The sequence below is a fragment of the Exophiala bonariae genome (assembly GCF_035927105.1).
Source record: "Exophiala bonariae strain CCFEE 5792 chromosome Unknown scaffold_46, whole genome shotgun sequence".
Lineage (NCBI taxonomy): Eukaryota > Fungi > Ascomycota > Eurotiomycetes > Chaetothyriales > Herpotrichiellaceae > Exophiala > Exophiala bonariae.
The window spans coordinates 115,178-132,121 of NW_027042521.1; the positions used below are offsets into that span (position 1 = coordinate 115,178).

General features: G+C 50.0%; 8 protein-coding genes across 8 annotated transcripts; 3 read left to right on the forward strand and 5 right to left on the reverse strand.

Annotated features, from left to right (window-relative positions):
* Window positions 1-540: 540 nt before the first annotated feature.
* Window positions 541-936, reverse strand: LTR84_010636 (uncharacterized protein; the record flags this gene model as incomplete). The annotated part of the gene is made up of 1 exon (XM_064854171.1): window positions 541-936. One exon carries the CDS (start codon window positions 934-936, stop codon window positions 541-543), a length of 396 nt encoding a protein of 131 aa, XP_064700278.1.
* A 1,790-nt stretch (window positions 937-2,726) lies between these two features.
* Window positions 2,727-4,285, reverse strand: LTR84_010637 (uncharacterized protein; the record flags this gene model as incomplete). The annotated part of the gene is made up of 4 exons (XM_064854172.1): window positions 2,727-2,778; window positions 2,868-2,986; window positions 3,047-4,007; window positions 4,233-4,285. The coding sequence occupies 4 exons, from the start codon at window positions 4,283-4,285 to the stop codon at window positions 2,727-2,729; spliced, it is 1,185 nt and encodes a 394-aa protein (XP_064700279.1).
* Window positions 4,286-4,883: 598 nt separating this feature from the next.
* On the forward strand, window positions 4,884-5,800 carry LTR84_010638 (uncharacterized protein; the record flags this gene model as incomplete). The annotated part of the gene is made up of 2 exons (XM_064854173.1): window positions 4,884-5,378; window positions 5,444-5,800. 2 exons carry the CDS (start codon window positions 4,884-4,886, stop codon window positions 5,798-5,800), a joined length of 852 nt encoding a protein of 283 aa, XP_064700280.1.
* A 1,007-nt stretch (window positions 5,801-6,807) lies between these two features.
* On the forward strand, window positions 6,808-8,815 carry LTR84_010639 (uncharacterized protein; the record flags this gene model as incomplete). The annotated part of the gene is made up of 5 exons (XM_064854174.1): window positions 6,808-7,089; window positions 7,138-7,971; window positions 8,034-8,081; window positions 8,146-8,569; window positions 8,697-8,815. 5 exons carry the CDS (start codon window positions 6,808-6,810, stop codon window positions 8,813-8,815), a joined length of 1,707 nt encoding a protein of 568 aa, XP_064700281.1.
* A 571-nt stretch (window positions 8,816-9,386) lies between these two features.
* On the reverse strand, window positions 9,387-10,367 carry LTR84_010640 (uncharacterized protein; the record flags this gene model as incomplete). Its single annotated transcript, XM_064854175.1, has 1 exon — window positions 9,387-10,367. One exon carries the CDS (start codon window positions 10,365-10,367, stop codon window positions 9,387-9,389), a length of 981 nt encoding a protein of 326 aa, XP_064700282.1.
* Window positions 10,368-10,418: 51 nt separating this feature from the next.
* LTR84_010641 (uncharacterized protein) lies at window positions 10,419-12,894 on the reverse strand (the record flags this gene model as incomplete). Its single annotated transcript, XM_064854176.1, has 2 exons — window positions 10,419-12,255; window positions 12,302-12,894. The coding sequence occupies 2 exons, from the start codon at window positions 12,892-12,894 to the stop codon at window positions 10,419-10,421; spliced, it is 2,430 nt and encodes an 809-aa protein (XP_064700283.1).
* Window positions 12,895-13,954: 1,060 nt separating this feature from the next.
* LTR84_010642 (uncharacterized protein) lies at window positions 13,955-15,241 on the reverse strand (the record flags this gene model as incomplete). The annotated part of the gene is made up of 1 exon (XM_064854177.1): window positions 13,955-15,241. The coding sequence occupies one exon, from the start codon at window positions 15,239-15,241 to the stop codon at window positions 13,955-13,957; it is 1,287 nt and encodes a 428-aa protein (XP_064700284.1).
* Window positions 15,242-16,185: 944 nt separating this feature from the next.
* LTR84_010643 (uncharacterized protein) lies at window positions 16,186-16,779 on the forward strand (the record flags this gene model as incomplete). Its single annotated transcript, XM_064854178.1, has 2 exons — window positions 16,186-16,719; window positions 16,774-16,779. The coding sequence occupies 2 exons, from the start codon at window positions 16,186-16,188 to the stop codon at window positions 16,777-16,779; spliced, it is 540 nt and encodes a 179-aa protein (XP_064700285.1).
* Between the last annotated feature and the right edge of the window lie 165 nt (window positions 16,780-16,944).

A 16,944-nucleotide genomic window follows, 5' to 3' on the forward strand; every position in this document is an offset into this window, starting at 1 on the left:
AGAAGTGATGCTTCACATCATATCGCAGGAATCGCTGAGTTTCTTTCGAGGAGGGGTTGTTTGGAGAGGAAGCAGGAACGCTGGACTGCTACACTGGCGAATTACTAATGAGTCTTATGGATCACTCGTAAAACGACAAGAGAATAACTAATGATTGCAAGGACTTCTGGAGGACGCCTAGTGGGCGAATTTAGATCGCTTTTCTGCCAATATATAGCAAAGAGAACAGTTAACATCATAGAGAGAAGACAGAGACCATTATTCTTCAAGACCTTGCAAAGCCCAATAAGGAAGGAGGCAGACTGGGGTGACGCGCTGCTGTGCAAAGAACCAAGCACATATCATTCATCTAGAGTGTGCCAGTCCTGTATATTGTAAACTCCAGGATCTTGAAACCAGTTTGAAAGGCATGATTCATTCGCGGCCAATTCGCAATTCCTGTGCTTGGAATCCAGAAAGTGCCTCTGGTACACCTTCAAATGTCCACTGAACACAAGCATGTGGCAGCAGTGTATATAAGGGGTTTCTCCATGCCAAAGTCTACAACTTCTTGCCATTCTCGCCAGATGCGAACCGATTCTGCAAGACAAAAGTATAGTCCTTTTGAATCTTCCCGTCATCTGCCAGAACGAGCACATATGATCCGAAACCGACCACCTCCCCAGTACTTTGGGAAACTCCATCAAACATGAAAAACACGATATTGTCCCTCTTCAGAGCGTTGTATGCCCTCCACTTCAGCCCTTTCTTCACCACCTGGTTGTCGTATGATCCTTGGATACCCTCTTCGAGACCAGCATAGCCCTTGGCCTGGAAGCCGCCGAAGTGCTCGCCGTCGGGGGCCCATAGTTTGGCGATGTCCCTGGCTCGCTTTTGCGGGTCGGGCTCACAGAAGACGGCCACGGTCTGGTCGGCGAGGTCTTGAGCGTCTCCCATTTCTCCTGTAATGGTAGCTTTTAGAATGGCACTTGTTACTATGATACCTCGCTATCTGAATAGAAGAGGAATGAGTGGAAGGAGAATGATAAGCGAGGATGTGGTTGGTAGAGTACTGTCGTGTCACTTAGAAGAGACGAGATCCAAGGGACACAATTAGGAGGGTGGCCTTTTATGAGCGTCGAGCATCACAAGGCATACGTTTCCGTGCTTTGTCACGGAGAGATTGCCCGCAGCCTGTTTATTCGTTGTTGACGTCCGCCGGTCCGCATTTCTCATATCGCCGTTGCCGAATGGATCGATGGAGCTCCACGGATTGGGGATCACGGTGCTTACAGGAGTAATGCGAGACCAGAAGTGGTCCAATCCAACCTCGCCATCCGGCAAGTGACACTGAATACCCGAAATATACACTATCAAGCCAGAGCAGTTTGATAACCTTCATCATGGCTCAACGATCACGTTCAATTTTCCGTCCAGGGAGTTCTACGACTTTGAAGTGTGAAGAAGCCGATGCTTCATTTTTGAATTGCTTTTAATGCCCGACAGAAGGTTAAAAGACTATGTTCCGTTGTAAGAGTGCAAGATATACTACGTACAACAGTCTTACACTGCTTACACTAGCGATGTCTACTAGGCTCTCTTACCTATCGTATACTCGCTAATTATCTTAGCACCTAGGTGGACCTTCATAGATCACCTAAAGTAATATATAACGAGTACTAAACGCCTCGTAAGACATCGGATCTCAACCTCTCATCACGCAGCTTAACACATATTATTTATCACTCTCCATACGCCTGCTTGAACTGAAAACTTAAGGAGTGCTTGAAGGACGACGGAACGTAAGCGTGGCTGTATCCGAAACATTTTCATTGTTCCCCAATGTCGATCAGAAGGGAAGATCGCTCATAAAGGTGCTGCGTTGGGAGTCGTGAATATCTCTTGTCAAAGGAAACCCAGCCATCATCTGCTCCTCACTCTCCGACAGCATGTAAAAGAAATCCAAGTCTAATGCTGTGGGATGGTCGGCGCTCATCATGACTTGGTCAAAATCTGGCAGACTTCCCACCGATGTATCATGTACCACACTATGTACTGTATCGTGTATTTCTTCCTCGTTGAACTGTGTCGGCGAGGGGGATTGGGTTGGCAACCGGGTTGGCGACATTGAACGCCACTGCCTCGTCATCGCATCCTCGAATAGATTTCGAATCCATCGCGCCAAAACGTAGCATTCTTCGAATTGCCGCAGGCTGATCAAATTCGAGCGGAGCTTCTGTGTCAAGAGCGATCTTTGATCTGGATGCGTATGTGGCGAGCGAGAGCTAACGTATTGAATAGTCATGGCGTTTAAAGTTGCGGCGATACTGCAAAGGTAGATGTAAGCCGCCGGAAGTCTCAGGGCACATACTTGAAGGGCTCGACCTACGTGATCATTGGAAAGCACTCCGGTTTCCAATACAACAGTGAATTTTCCAGATCACGGGTGATATCGCCTGCACAAGTAAGCGAACCAGTATAGTCTTGAATATCCGTGGAAGGAGCTAGGCGTCGAAGGCGTTGACTGATTTCACTCTTGTAATAACTGTAAAGAGGGCGGTATAGTCAGGCTTCAGTACAGGCGAAGGCTTAATCTTCATTATGGGGCTTACTTATAGACGAGTCTCAGGAGAACAGTTAAGTGTCCCCCCTGTCGCTCGTGCCGCAAGACTGCCGGTAAATGTTTATACCACCGATCAAGAGTGGCCAGAGTTTCCGTTTCTGCAGTTAAACGATACTCTTTATCCTTAGTTAGTATAAGGCGTGAAGGCGATAAATAGCTGAAGTAAATCCTTGAAACTATACAAGTTAGATTAGGCTATTTTAAGGATAGATAGGCATCATCAAACAGACCCGTTTTTGAGAGACTGGTCTGCGCCATCACGTACTGTGCAGTGACTTCAGACTCATCGGGGAAATCTTCACGAGTGAGGTCCTCGATATCGCACTCTAGATCATTGATGATCATTGGCGCTCCCATAGATAAAGCTACTTGGCGATCGCGAATCTTAGGGGGCGGGTGAGTAAGGTTGTTATTGATGCGTTGAGTTAGATCCCGGAGACTTACGTATAGACACCACCATGTCCTCTTCCAGTGAGCCCTACTAGAAGGTGCCATATAGCTTCCATCAAGGCTACGATGCATTCCCATAGATTGCCCAAGTAGAATAGCAGTGGCGAGCCAAGATACTGGATCCTTCACGCCTAAAGGTCGCCCCCACCAGTGGTGTAAGAGAAAGGCACATGTTATCTGAAGGCATCGAGGTGCTCCCGGATGCTCATTGACACAATTCCTAGCTCGGTCGAAAAGATCGTCTCCAGCGTCCGCACGAGTGCTGTAACCCATTCGGTGGATTATTGTCGCGTCGCAATGCACTGAACCTATGAACATGACACATCGAAGTAATATGATTGGTACCCGGCCTTCAGCGAAGGCTGCTTGAAACTCGCTTTTACTGAGGATAGGGAACAGGACATGAAACCGTGCGAAGTAAGCTTCGACCAAGCCAGAGATCAGGTCTTGGGGGACAAGATCGTCGGGTAGCTGTTCGGGGCTACTTTCTTGCCATAACTCCCCGTTGGCGCCCCCGGGTTCTTGAGACTCACCGTGTGTACTGTAGGGCCTATGGATAATGTGTTGTCGTAGCTTGGCGCTGTCGTTGTTACTCGCTCGCAGCAGGAAGGAAGCGTACCAACTCTCGCCGACGAACCCGGCCCATTTTCTATATCGGGGTGCATGAGGATGCTGGGAGAGTCCATTCGTTGCTGCATTGTTTGAAGTACTGGTCTGCTCCGGCTCAATGGTCTGTACGATGACGGCATCATTGTGCTTTCCCGATTGACCGAGATCTGCCAGATTCAACGCGATGTCCACTTCCTGGACCGTATTGGTGGTCGACGGAGTCCGCTCCAGTGAGCGGCTCCCGGCGATGCTGGGCGACGATGTCGTTCCAGCAACAGGAGACGGGAATTGGCTTTGTGCGGTCTCCTCCCGTCCGACCGTAGTCACAAAACGGCCAGCTGGTCCCCTGCATCGATCTCAGTTGGCATCAACGGGACACGGCCAACAGTATGGGGCTTGACGTGGTACTTGCCTTAGCCGCCTCGATTCAATGAAACTGCAGTCAAAGAATTTCGCGCTTCGACAATTCGAACAGGGCGGGCCAGTGATGGAAGCGTCACATTTGATGCGGCGCACGTGACATCTCTTGCACGCTTTCAAGCGTGGCACTCTTCCTGGGCGAGCAGCTGACGGTGGCTTTGAACTCTCCATAGCCTCAGTCATCGACGATACGGCGAGTGGCATTGACTTCTTGTTCTTTCTCTTCGCCGCCGCTTCTGAATGCGGGCGATGGATGAAATTAACGGATGGTCTGCGGACGAGAGACTGGGAGCATGGTCGACCCAAATCCCCCAGCAAGCTGAATGGATGCCAAGGAACATCCATTCGGCAATGGTAGTCTGCGTGCACGGGCCTTTTTGCGGGACAGAGTGATCCACTTCTCAGGCCGAGGAGCACGGAGTTTGTCCAGGCTATCGATACGCGGATCCTTGGCTCCTAGTCATCAGGCTCCCCGATCGCGATACTTTGGTTCTAGCCTTATGAGTAGATGCTGGACGACCTGGTCCAAGGACGAAGAGGAATGCCTACACGGGGATGGGTAGGAGCTACTGTAGACTCTTGAAAGTGGGTATGAGTGGTGACGAGTGGTGCTCATTTCCAGAAACCCCACAGTGAAACCAACTGGATTCGACAATCTGGTAAGCCCCGCGAGGTATATAGATGGCAGCAGAACAGGTATCGTAGCAAAAGGCTGCTGCAGAACCACTCTGTTCTTAGCATCATCATTCCTGTCCCAAAGATACTGTGGCCCATAATGCCCCTTACTTCGACAACGACAGCCATGGAGGCGCCCCACAAGCAAGCGGCGGTAACAAATGGTTCCTCGCAGGAAGGCTCGACCGCAGGAATTTCAAAGCAGTCACTGCCGAAACCCCGTGTTTTTGACGACAAATTTGAAGAACGAGAGTATCTCAAAGGTCGCCTTGCTGGGGCGTTTAGGCTCTTTGCCAAGTACAACTTCGACGATGGCGTCGCAGGCCATGTGACATTGCGCGACCCCGTCGACCCGGACACGTTCTGGGTCAATCCACTGGGAGTCCCATTTGCTCTAATCAAGCAATCGGATCTGGTGCAAACTGACCACGAAGGCAATATCATTGCTGGTGGTCCGGTTCGTGTGATCAACAAAGCCGCCTATCTGATACACGCGGCCATCCACAAGGAACGCCCTGATGTCAATTGTGCGGCTCACTGCCACAGCTTGTATGCTCGTACCTTTTGTGCACTCGGTAAGACATTGGATATGACAACGCAGGACGCATGCGCATTCTATAATGTGAGTGACCCAGCCGACCTAAGCCGCACGACAATATCATGAGTGCTGACTACCTTTGCGTGTAGGATCATTCCGTCTATGAAGAGTACCATGGGATTGTGTTGTCGGACGACGAAGGAGATCGAGTCGCGAAAGCGTTGGGGAAAAACAAAGCAGTATTGATGAAGCACCATGGTCCTCTCACTGTGGGGCAAACAATTGAAGAGACGATCTTCTGGTACACCAGCCTGGAAAAATGCTGCTATAGCCAATTGACGCTTGATGCTATCGCCGCGGGTCGTGGCAGTCGGGTACAAGCAGTTAACCACGAGGAGGCGCAGGACGCGTACAACACCTTGGGCACGTCTTTTATCGGCTGGTTTGCTGCGCAGCCTATGTTTGCCGTCATGCATGAGGAGACTAAGGGTGCGTATTTAGAATGAGGTGCATCGAAGAATAGCTTTGTTCCCTCCTTCAATCTCGTGAGATCTCTTGCATTGCCAGTCAAAATTTCGTACCTCGCCGCCCAACACGATGATAACACGTATCACTGCCTGGATTGCCTATTTGCCTAGAGAATGCCTCATACTCACACACACCTACTGTTGGCAGTGAGATCAACTTGCTTCATGTTTTGCTATCTAACACGGTCTCGTATAGAGGGACTTTGCGCTCGGATCCCACTAAGATGTATGAGGGGAAATCTTCACACAGGCGCGAAAGATATAGCAAACTAGAGACTTAGACCTCATCTATTTCACAACTGCTCAACCGGCGAAATGCTAGTGCATACACACACACACACACACACACAAAATGGGGCCACAAACTGTATTCAGCTGAGTCTTCAGGGAAGATGAATCCCTTATCGAGAGCCGTTTTTCAATTGATCTCTCAGATCCGAAAGGCTTTCCATGACCACAATGTAGCTCCTGTAGGTAATTACCGACTCTTTCATTGCCACGGAGCATGCCGTTGAGATTCGGTGGACTTCTACCATAGGCGTTGGTTCCGCTCGGCGAATGAAATGGGTGACCAGCGGATCACTATGCTCCGTTTCGCCTGAAGAATTGTTACAGGATTTTGTTCGCGATCTAATCTCCGTGGTTCAAGAACATCTTAGACACCTCGAAGCCGGGTGAATTATTCTGCGTCGATAGTTCGGAATCAGCCGCATGTTCCCATCCGATAGCGATGACGGATACCACGCCGCAAAGAGAAATACGCACAATACTGTTGGTGCCTATGGTCCTCAAGCCCGTCGCCGTGTATCACGGTAGCTGGTAGTAAATTTTTACAGTGCAGGTGTTTCTGATTGATAAGACTATAGCGACCGGAACCCGCTCGTTTTTTGTGTTTTCACAATTTTCGTGTTTAAAGCAATCGATCAATGCTCGGGTCGATCTCACACTCTTAATTGCTCTTCAGTCACCTGGAGCCAGTCATTGAGATGGGTTCACAAGGGAGCGACTGGGTGACGCTCGCGTCTGCTAAGCGGAATGCTATTCTAGAACAAGTCCCCAACAAGTGGAAGATATCAGGTTCGGTGCCCTCGCCAAAAGAGCTGCCTGATGTTACCGGAAAAGTTATTCAGCAATATCTGAGTCCCCACGAGATCGAAATTACGGAAACGAACGCCATTGGCATTGTCGAGAAGACTCGTTCTGGCCAATGGACATCTGTTGAAGTCACTAAAGCCTTTTGTCACAGAGCGGCTATTGCCCATCAATTAGTATGTCTGAAGAACTGAGGATTGATCAGGAGTTGATGATGATACTAGGTCAACTGCCTTCACGAAACTTTCTTCGATGCAGCTATCGAGACCGCTCAGGAACTTGACGCCTATCTTGCAACTCACAAGAAGCCAATTGGAGCCCTCCATGGATTGCCTGTGAGTTTAAAGGACCAGTTCCACGTCAAAGGAGTTGAGACAACCATGGGATACGTGGGTTGGATCGGCACGTTTGAAGGTATCAAGGACGACCCACGAAGGAAAACTTTCGAAAGCGAACTCGTTCGAGAACTTCGGGCATTGGGCGCAGTCCTCTTTTGTAAGACAAGTGTTCCAACTACCTTGATGACCACGGAGACAGTCAACAACATTATCGATTACACCTGGAACCCCCAGAACCGACTTCTTTCTTCCGGTGGCAGTTCTGGAGGAGAAGCTGCGCTTATCGCCTTGAAAGGGTCTCCCGGGGGCTTCGGTACTGATATAGGGGGCAGCGTTCGGATACCTGCTAGCTACAATGGGCTTTGGGCGTTGCGTCCCTCGGGGAGATTGCCTTATGAAGGCGTTGCAACCTCGATTGACGGACAAAATACAGTTTTGTCTGTTGTGGGCCCGTTGAGCTCTTCTATCGGAGGAATTACGCTATTGTTCAAATCCATTCTCAGCCAGCATCCATGGCACCATGATCCATCGGTCCCCGAGATGCCGTGGCGTGAGTCGATCGTCGAAGAGACCTTGAGACTCATTGCAGAGTCTAAGTCTACGGCACGGGGTGGTCTTGCGTTTGGTGTGTTGCGACATGACAACATCGTTCATCCCACGCCTCCTGTGTCGAGAGCCCTGGACTCTGTGATTGAAGTCTTGAGAAAAGAGGGACACGAGGTAAGTCTGACCTGACAGATATGCCAAATCCTGGCAAAACCTATCTGACTGTGGATCGCAAGATTATCGAATGGAAGCCTCCCTCGCACCAACTTGGAGCAGAGATTTTGGTGAGTCAAGTATCCGTACAACATCAGAAGGCAGCAACTCACTGGCATCCCCACGTTGAATTAGATGGAAGCTCTCACTGTTGACGGAGGAGCCGATGTTCGATTCCATCTCGGTCTCTCCGGCGAGCCTCAACCGGAACAGATTGCTGTCAACCGCCCACCAGGGAAACAAAAGACGGTGCTCGAGGTTGCTGCCATTAATATCGCAAAGCGCAACTACCAAAAGGCCTATCTCGAATACTGGAATAGCACCAAGCAGCTTACGTCTAGGGGTCGCCCCATAGATGCAGTTATTTGTCCAGTCACAGCCCATTCGGCCGTCGTCCCTAATAAGAGCCGCAGCATGGAATACACTCTGGTTCCTAGTCTACTGGACTATACCGCTGTCGTTATGCCAGTCACTGAGGTCAAGAGCCAGGTCGATTTTGCTCCCGACGAACTATCAAGAGCCTACCTGAGTGAAGCGGACAAGCTGACTCAACATGAATGTGAGTCGTAATTTACCCGCCCCCCAACAATGCTTCATTGAATCTGTCCTTGACGATATTCCTTTCTCTGTGCCCCATAGTTCATTTCATGATAAGACAAATGACGGAAGCTCATTGTCAAATTTAGATGATCCCGAAGTGTCCAATGGATCTCCGGTTGGTGTTCAGCTCATTGGTCGCCGTTTTGAGGAGGAAAAAATTCTGACGTTGGCTGAGTACGTTCACGCCCAACTAAAAGGCCGGTAGGCTACGGTAGTTAGACCAAGAATTTCGATGTAGACAAAGCTGGTGAACGATCGCCGATTGCGGCGAGGTGCGTCAAGATGCATGAGTACTCCGGAGAGAGAGAGCGCGCTGGAAGCGGAACGGCTGGCCGCGGACGAAGTTTTCGCGCCGCTGCAAATAGATAATGTCGATAGGATCTCTGAGGATCTGCAAGTCTTAAATCGGTCCCGATGCAGATTGATCTTGGCTTGAAATGATGAAAGCGCAATGGCCCGATCTCCTGGCCCCGCTGCCTTCTTCGTTCTTTTCGAAAGGTGCAACCAGCACTCCAAGCACGAAACGATATCGCTCAGGAGCTCGACGGTGTTGTGGTGCCTAGGGGTTGATCTGGGCTTTCACTTCAACTTTCCGTGACGGTCGGTTCGTTATGTCTTGGTGGCGTGGATTTTCCGTTGGTCCGGCATTGAGCAAGACTTCCAAATTCTCTTGCGTCCTCGTACCGTCGCCAGAATTTGAGCATTGAATCTCGACGTGCACGTAGATAGCGCCTTCAATCCGCTAGGTACATATGCAATTCATTGCAGGATCGGTATCAACAGATAATCAGCCAGTTTGGACCGTCCAGTACTAAACCGAAATTCATGACTTGTGCCACACAACGCCAACAAATGCTCTCAGATGCTACGATTAGAGGGATCGATTGTTGAAGAGCGAACGCTGCAACTGCTTGTCGGGCAAGCCAGTTGGCTCTCGCACGGACAATACCAGTATTTGGGGGAGGGTCCAGCAGCTCGTCCCAACTATCGATAGACGTTAGGGGCTGGAAAGCAGCATAATCATCTCGTTCGTGCTCGTCGTGGGCACATTCACCCGTTGCCAGTAATTTGTGAACAAGAGGATTGGGGCGCAGATTCAGGTCCAGGTCAGCAACCCACCTGCTCTTGTCATATGCTCTTACAACGGCTTCGAGGAGAAATACCTCCTTATCATGGTAGCCTGTTTGCCCAATGTTCAGAGGCTGCTCATCTCCTGTGAGTGTCAAGTGAAGTGTCGTGTGATCAAAGTTGTTCTCGATACTACCGTCGAAAGGGGCATATTGAACCGATTTCCAGGTAGAATAGTCCGGACTCAAAGAATCAAGCCCTTGTGCTGAAAGAAGAAATGATACACCTGGTTTGCCTATGCTACCTATTGTCCGTCTCACCGGTATCCCTGGATCGTCCCTGGGGTCATTGAAAATGTACTCCGCCATGAAAAGAGAGTTTCCTGCTGACATTGCCATTACTTCTTTCAAATCGTCTGGTTGTATGTCAATTGAACCTGTCTCGAACAAGGCAAGACAAGAAAACAAGCTTCCAAGCGTGGGGTCACGATGGGTGAACCACTTGGCCTCGGAAAGAGGCTGCTTCATCACTGATAGAGAGATAGTGGCCTCGGGAAGAGTTTCGAAAATTGCGGCTGCAGACGCGAAAGCATGAAGTGAGGCGCAACAGTCTAGATCTCCATTATTCCAGACGTCTCGTAGTCGGCTCATCAAAACCTCTCGCTCAGCTTGCTGCTCCAACGCTATCATAATTTCGTCAAACGGAACTCCTTGGAGTTGATACGCAAATTGCGTAGGAAATCAAACACCAAACGCTGAGCCGTCACCAGCGATCAAGCTATATTTGTAAGTCGTACCTGCTCCTGCTCGGTCAGCTATATAGTACTTCCGAGGACATCCCATTTCCTCAGCCAGAATATCGGCACCATCATCAAGAGCGTCACGTAGTCTAAGACAAAATGGTACTGGTGCATAGGTCCCCGTTTGGGGGCCGACCTCGGCAGCTGGGATAGGCGTTCTAGTGTCTGTACCCTTCCACCAGGATTTTCTCCCAGCGTCGAAGTACGAAGATTTTTCCGATTTAGGTGTAGAAGGCGGACGAAGTGAACGGTTAAATGTGACTGATCCATCGCTCCCAAAGCCTGTAATGAGGCCCACGGGGCAACTGATGATATTACCGAACCTTGGTTGCGCCTGCGCAGTCTGAACCACCTGACACCAGTCGCGGTGTGAAGTCTGAAAAATCTCCGGTGGTGAGTTCGCGAAAGGGTTCTCCATTTTCCAATATCTCAACTTCTTTCCCGGCCAGAAGTCGGGGCCGAGCTCCATCTCTGTTATTCCATCATCCTTGAGCGAGAACATGCGGGAAAATGGATCATCGCCTGCAGGTCGAACGTAAAGACCAGCTTGTTCACCTGTCATCTTGAACAACTCAGCGCATCGGTGCACTTGAGCTGAAGCGGGACTGAGCATGCAAGAAACCTCCCAGCTTAACTCACGAGAGAAAATATTGCCCCTTCCATAAGAGTTGTTTTTCGCGTGGACAGAGGGTACGCGGCGTTGATGTTGATTGCTTAGCAGAGACAGTGGTACTATTGTAGCAAATTCTTCATGAGCTTTTGGGCTGACAGTCAAAGAATCGGCATGTGTGGGATGGGAGTGCTCGTCATTCTCCGTACGCTCCCCAAACCCAGACTCTGACCCAATGGGCTCCGTGCTCTTCTGAACTCTATAGCTGATGAAGCCCGCTTGGAGGAAAAAAGGGTTTGAAATCAAGGTTGGGAGCAGTTTTCGAACCATTTTTATCTTCTCCTCGTGATCCCTATATTGGTCAATGAAAGCTTCAAAACTGGCGAGACCAAAAGCTTCAGGGATCTTCGAGCTTGAAGATGAAAGAAAATTGGTTCCCCTGCGCTGGCCCAATCTGTAAAGCCGTTCCCGATCGACCCTTACCTGGCCGTGGGAACCCCTTATACCGCAAGCGGCTTTATAGAGTAAACCAAGCCACGCAGGTATTTCATTTGATGCTACTGGACCGGTTTCCGTCCCATCAGGCCTGCGGTCAGAAGCTTCAGAGATTGAGGAATGGAGACAGTTCATTAAAGCATTCAAGAAGTCCACAACCTTGGATAAGCCTCCAGATTTAGTGAACCAATGGCCAGTCATTGTGCCAAGAACCACGTACTTAAGATCCTCAAAATATATGCGCTCGGAATCAAGACCTAGAGAACGTGTCTTTGTGACTGGCTTTCCATAGAAGCGCAGATGTGACAGGGGTAAAGACCAGGTGATGCCGTTCTCATTTTGCGATCCAGCTGCGGGCATACCGATTGTCAGTATTCCACCAGCGTGGAAAAGAGGGTCCTGTTGAAGCACATCAGCTGTATTTGGACCAAGGATAGCCATGTCAGGATAGAGATGCCATGCTGCAAGAGCCAAAAGTGGCTCTGACGTTGATGTCCTGTAGGATTCCCCGGCAAGAAGTTTCTCGGCGATCTTGATGGAATTTTGCCAAACATTTTTCACAATGGCGTAGACATCGTCTCCAGTCGGTAGCGCCGAGTCGGACTGCTTGATCAAGTGCATCAATTGTCGATGCTGTCGCGGATAAGCTGTGTCGGCCGTTCGAAGCCACGCCCTGAGATCATTAGATAGCTGAAGCTTCTGCAAAGTCAACGACTCACCTTGCGCTCGCATCCCATGCCGCGAGTTGGTTACGGCTTAGAACAATTTCCGCCGCAGCGATGTCGGATATGTGAAATTGAGCTGACTCTGTTTGACGCTTAAGGATAGCTTTTCGTGCTACCACCATCTCGCTTAGAATGGAAGTTGCTTCCGGCATCTCCCATATGCGGGCAAGCATGCATCCAAGCAGATGCATAGCGATTGCAGCATCACCCGAGGTTGCGGCTGCCCATATACTGGTTCCATCTGCTCCGATGTGGTCTGCAAATGCACCATCACGCCTGGATCCGATGGGATTGAAGGACGGATTACCGGCGATCTTCGAGGCCCGCTCGCCATATGCACGAAAGAGATTGGGAGCATCCGGTATATCTGAGGCAAACAATGCGCCTAATTTCCTGGCAACGACGTGAAGTGGTCCAGTTTCTGCTTCTTGCCTTCGTCTTTTCGAGAGGCATGCACCAACAGTCTGGTACTCAGCCGGAGCTTCGATCTTGACAAGAGAGAAGTCAAAGTTGACATGAGCTAGCCCGACAGCTAATTTCTGTTGAGCAGAGATCAGGGAAAGATCGAGGCCTCCAATTGATCCCATAGTAGTATCTGTTCTGTTGCCTTAGGATGGATTTCAGATGAAAGGCGATGAAGTTTGCCACCGAGTGTTGTCGTAGCTGATTATGATCGATCATATGACGAGTACTTCAGCTGCCAACCTTGCACTCCATCGATGTTCGTGATTTTGCTTCGTGAGGCTGTGAGGTTGACATGAAAGAGCTGCATCTCGCTTACAGAGCAGTATCGTCGACCATTGTATGTTGGATAATGGACAGCGAGGCAGGGCAGAGGTAAGGCAGACATTGCCTTCCCTGTGGCCCACTAGCATCAATGTATTCAAGTTGGCGCTTGCAGGGTGGCGTTGACAGCCTCACCCTCAACTCGTGTCGACCCCAGAGTCTTTGATCAGACACTGTCTCCAGGTGCTTCGTGAGGCAGCATCCAAGCAATTAGTATCCACATGATCAGATCTACGGGAGAGAAACATGTGATAATTCAACTTCCTTCTACCGAAGATGGCGGTCGTGACCAATTGCCGAAGGATGAAAGTTCTGGAGGATGGATGAAAGTCGCCGGGCAGTCTCGGTTAGCCCAGCACCTCCAGTACCTAAGCTTTGGATCAGTCAGCTACTGACGCTCCCCCCACTGGGTGCCCACTAGCCTGCTCAGGTCTCGGGGGGTGGTTACTATCTGGAATTTTCGAGACGTTCAGCCAGGGAATCCGGCCAGCCCTTAAAAAAACATCAACATAGCTTACAACAACGTCAAAGAGACAAGAGTTACGACGGTCCGATGTTTCTTCTCTCTTCTAATTGGACCATAAAGTTTACATACACTTTGAAGAAATCATACATTCAGTCCTGAGGTGGTTTTATGCTCAAGGTTTCACTTCCCTTTTGAGCAGCCGTCCATGAGTCCGCCCGTAAATGCAAGAGTGGTTCCCAACCCAAACCCCCTTTCGACGGCTCAGACCATATCCAACGTGCCGCTTGACCCTTTACCTTTTGGTTCGAGGATAATAAAGTCTCGAAAAGGGGGCGATGATAGATAAAAACAGTAGAGAAAGAAAGAGATTATATTCAGTGGGGTTTGTCCGTCATTTAGACATGTTTCCAACCATTCCAAATGAGGATATGCTGTTCATCAATGATACACATTTCGCCGGACTCATCTCTACTCTCTAGCGAGCTGGAGCCTTCTTTTCGCCAGCGTTCCATTTTCCGCCCGACATCTTGAGTGGCTTTCGTGACACGTCCCAATATTTTCCGCTTGATACGGTTCAGCCACACGCCCGTCACGTACTGGGTTCCGGATACGAAATTCTGATCTGGTCCGCTGTGTGTCAGGTTGTAGGCGTTGACAGTGTAGCCGACGCGGACCGATGGGTTGACGTAGATACCGCGCGCCGCGGAGCCCATCATTGCCATCATGTCTGTATGGATGAGGCAGCATTCGCTGGCTTCCAGATGCTTGGACGCCAGACTATCCGGTAGTGCGCGGAAGCGGAGGCCATCGTAGAATGGAGCTGTGTCAAGCACGATCATGCCGTTCCAGCATGATTGAACCTTCGTAGGGCGGCCAGCCAGTATGGCGTTGCGAGAGTCTTCGGAGCGGAAATAGGGAAATGATTTCATCACAGTGCCATCGCCCTTGCTATCGCGGAGAACGAATGTATCGTAGTAGTCTGGTGGGTAGTGAAAGTCGAGGGCGCATGCCGAGGTGAAGGAGCCTTGATTGGTAGCGAGGAGGGTGAGGACGTCTGAAGGGCGGAATACCACATCGTTGAGATACAGGATTTTGTCGTATTCAATCCCCTGGGCGTGGTGATCGAAGAGGACCTTGAGAGATGTGTTGCGCAGGCGCGCGAGGTATGGGATACGTCGCAGCTCTTTGCCCGCTCCCACTGTCGTGGTCTGAATCCACCCCGCCCTTGGATTCCCTTGCTCATCGATGGGGCCCACATTGATTTCGTCTGCATGTGATGTCGGATCGAGGATGACTGATCGGGGGATATTTTGCTCTGCCAGTATGTCGTCCAGCATCTTCAGCACATCCTTCGTGCGGTCAAGACTGCCGCTCTCGTATATGCTTATGTACACATTTTCTTTGCCCAGTGTGGCGACCAGGTCGAGGAGAGCCTGGCCCCACCGGTCCTGAATGATCTTCGCATTGGTCCAGAATTGTGCGACTATGAAGACCTTCTGGTTCTTGACTGACGAGGGGAGTGATGCAACATCGTTGTATGTGTGGGCTTGCAAGTTCCGAGAGAACTCGCGATGTTGTTTGAGGATTGTGAGGAGGTCGAAGAGGAAGAGACAGGTGAGGATATAGAGGACGGCTTTAAGAAGTCGCCGGCGAGGTGAACGGCGATATCTGCGCAACAACATGGCACTTTCGACAGCTGGGGTACTCCATCTGCTGTGCTCGCATGTTTCTATATAAAAAACAGATCGAGCATTGGGTTAGAGCGGGAAGTAGTAGGGGGTCCAAACAAGAGAGTAAGCCAGTGTATTGACATGTAGGTTGGGGGCGGATATCCGCAGGCAAGCAGGCTCTTTTTTTGGTTGCGGACGAGTTTGGATTTGATAGATAGGAGGTCGGATAAATTGACACGTGGGAGACAAGGCTGACTCGCTAATCGCCCCTGAAATGACTCGCGCGCAAGGCTGTCGCATGTGCACCACAGCCTTGCGGGCCACACGTTCCTTCAATGTCAGTTCATTATGAAGATCATGGACGAGTCGGAGCAACATTGAGACACAGGAAATAAACAATAATGCTTTAGGAGAACAATGCAATATCGAATGTTTGTAGGATAACACATTGGATCTGGCTATCTGTCTCTGTGAGTTCGGCGTTCAGGGTCTAAACACAGTCTACCATGCTAGAACCTCCAGAAAGAAAAGTAGACCTGCATCTGAACAGAGGACGAACATGCCTATGTGCTTATGGTGAGATATTTGGTCGGTGTGCTGATAGTTAATCGCGAACGACTTCTTTTCACTCTCATTTCACTTGATATCCTGTGAATGAAACCCGACGAGGCAGGGAGTTGGACGTGAATGTAGACCCTGATTTTGCCCTGAATCTCGTCACATTCTGTCACCCGTGAGTCCTTCACCGTCGCAAGTGAATTCGAGCTGCCTCTGCGCGGTCTATAAGTATTTCTTTCTGACTCGATCTTTCTTTCGCGCATCTTCTCCCGCTACCACTCGTGCAACAACTTTGCTCTTGCTCATTCAAATTCCAATACCTCAAACATCAAACGAACTTGCTATTCATTCAGCTCGAAACACATTTCATTGTCCAAGAACTCGCGCGTCATCTCAAGATGCTGTTCTCCAAGCCTCTTGCTCTTTGCGTCTCTGCATTGGCATTCATCACTCAGGTCAACGCAGCTCCCGCTGACGCATTCGAGATGATTGTCAATGGCGGTGATGTCGAGAAGCGCGACGAACCTCCTCTCAAATTCAACATCGACCCTGACATTACCACCAGCACCGACTGCGGTCGTCACTGGGACGCGAATATCAATGTCAAGTCGTCCCCCAACTTGATCTTCACCAGTGGCGCCTGTGACAGTATCCGCAACTTCATCGGTGGCAACGACGGCGACAAAGATGTCGAGGTCAACTTCCCTTGCCCTGGCAAAGCACCTGACAGCTTCGGGAATCTCGACACCAAATTCCTCGTCCACATTGATTATTCTGTCCCTGTCGATATGAACATCAAAGGCGAACAGAAGATCCCAGCCCAGCTTGAGGTTGTCGATTCCAAGAAGGGTTTCTGGAAGCAGGCCGACGTCCAGTTGGGTGGCATTGCCAACAAGGACAAGAATACCATCAAGTACCAGTTCATCTACTGCGTAAGTCATCCCTTCTTCTTACCATTGTTGGACAGTAGCTAATTGTCATCACAGAAATGAACGCGCACTTCAACATCATCTTTCTCCCACGCGTGCCGAGAAATTTGACTTCCCACATTGGTTCTGGTTTACACGAGTGGTATCTCTGTAACCTCTTATTTGTCATCACGAGCAAAGTCCCTCCAGTTTCTGAGCGGCCAATAGCAGATCGGTAGTGAAGAACAG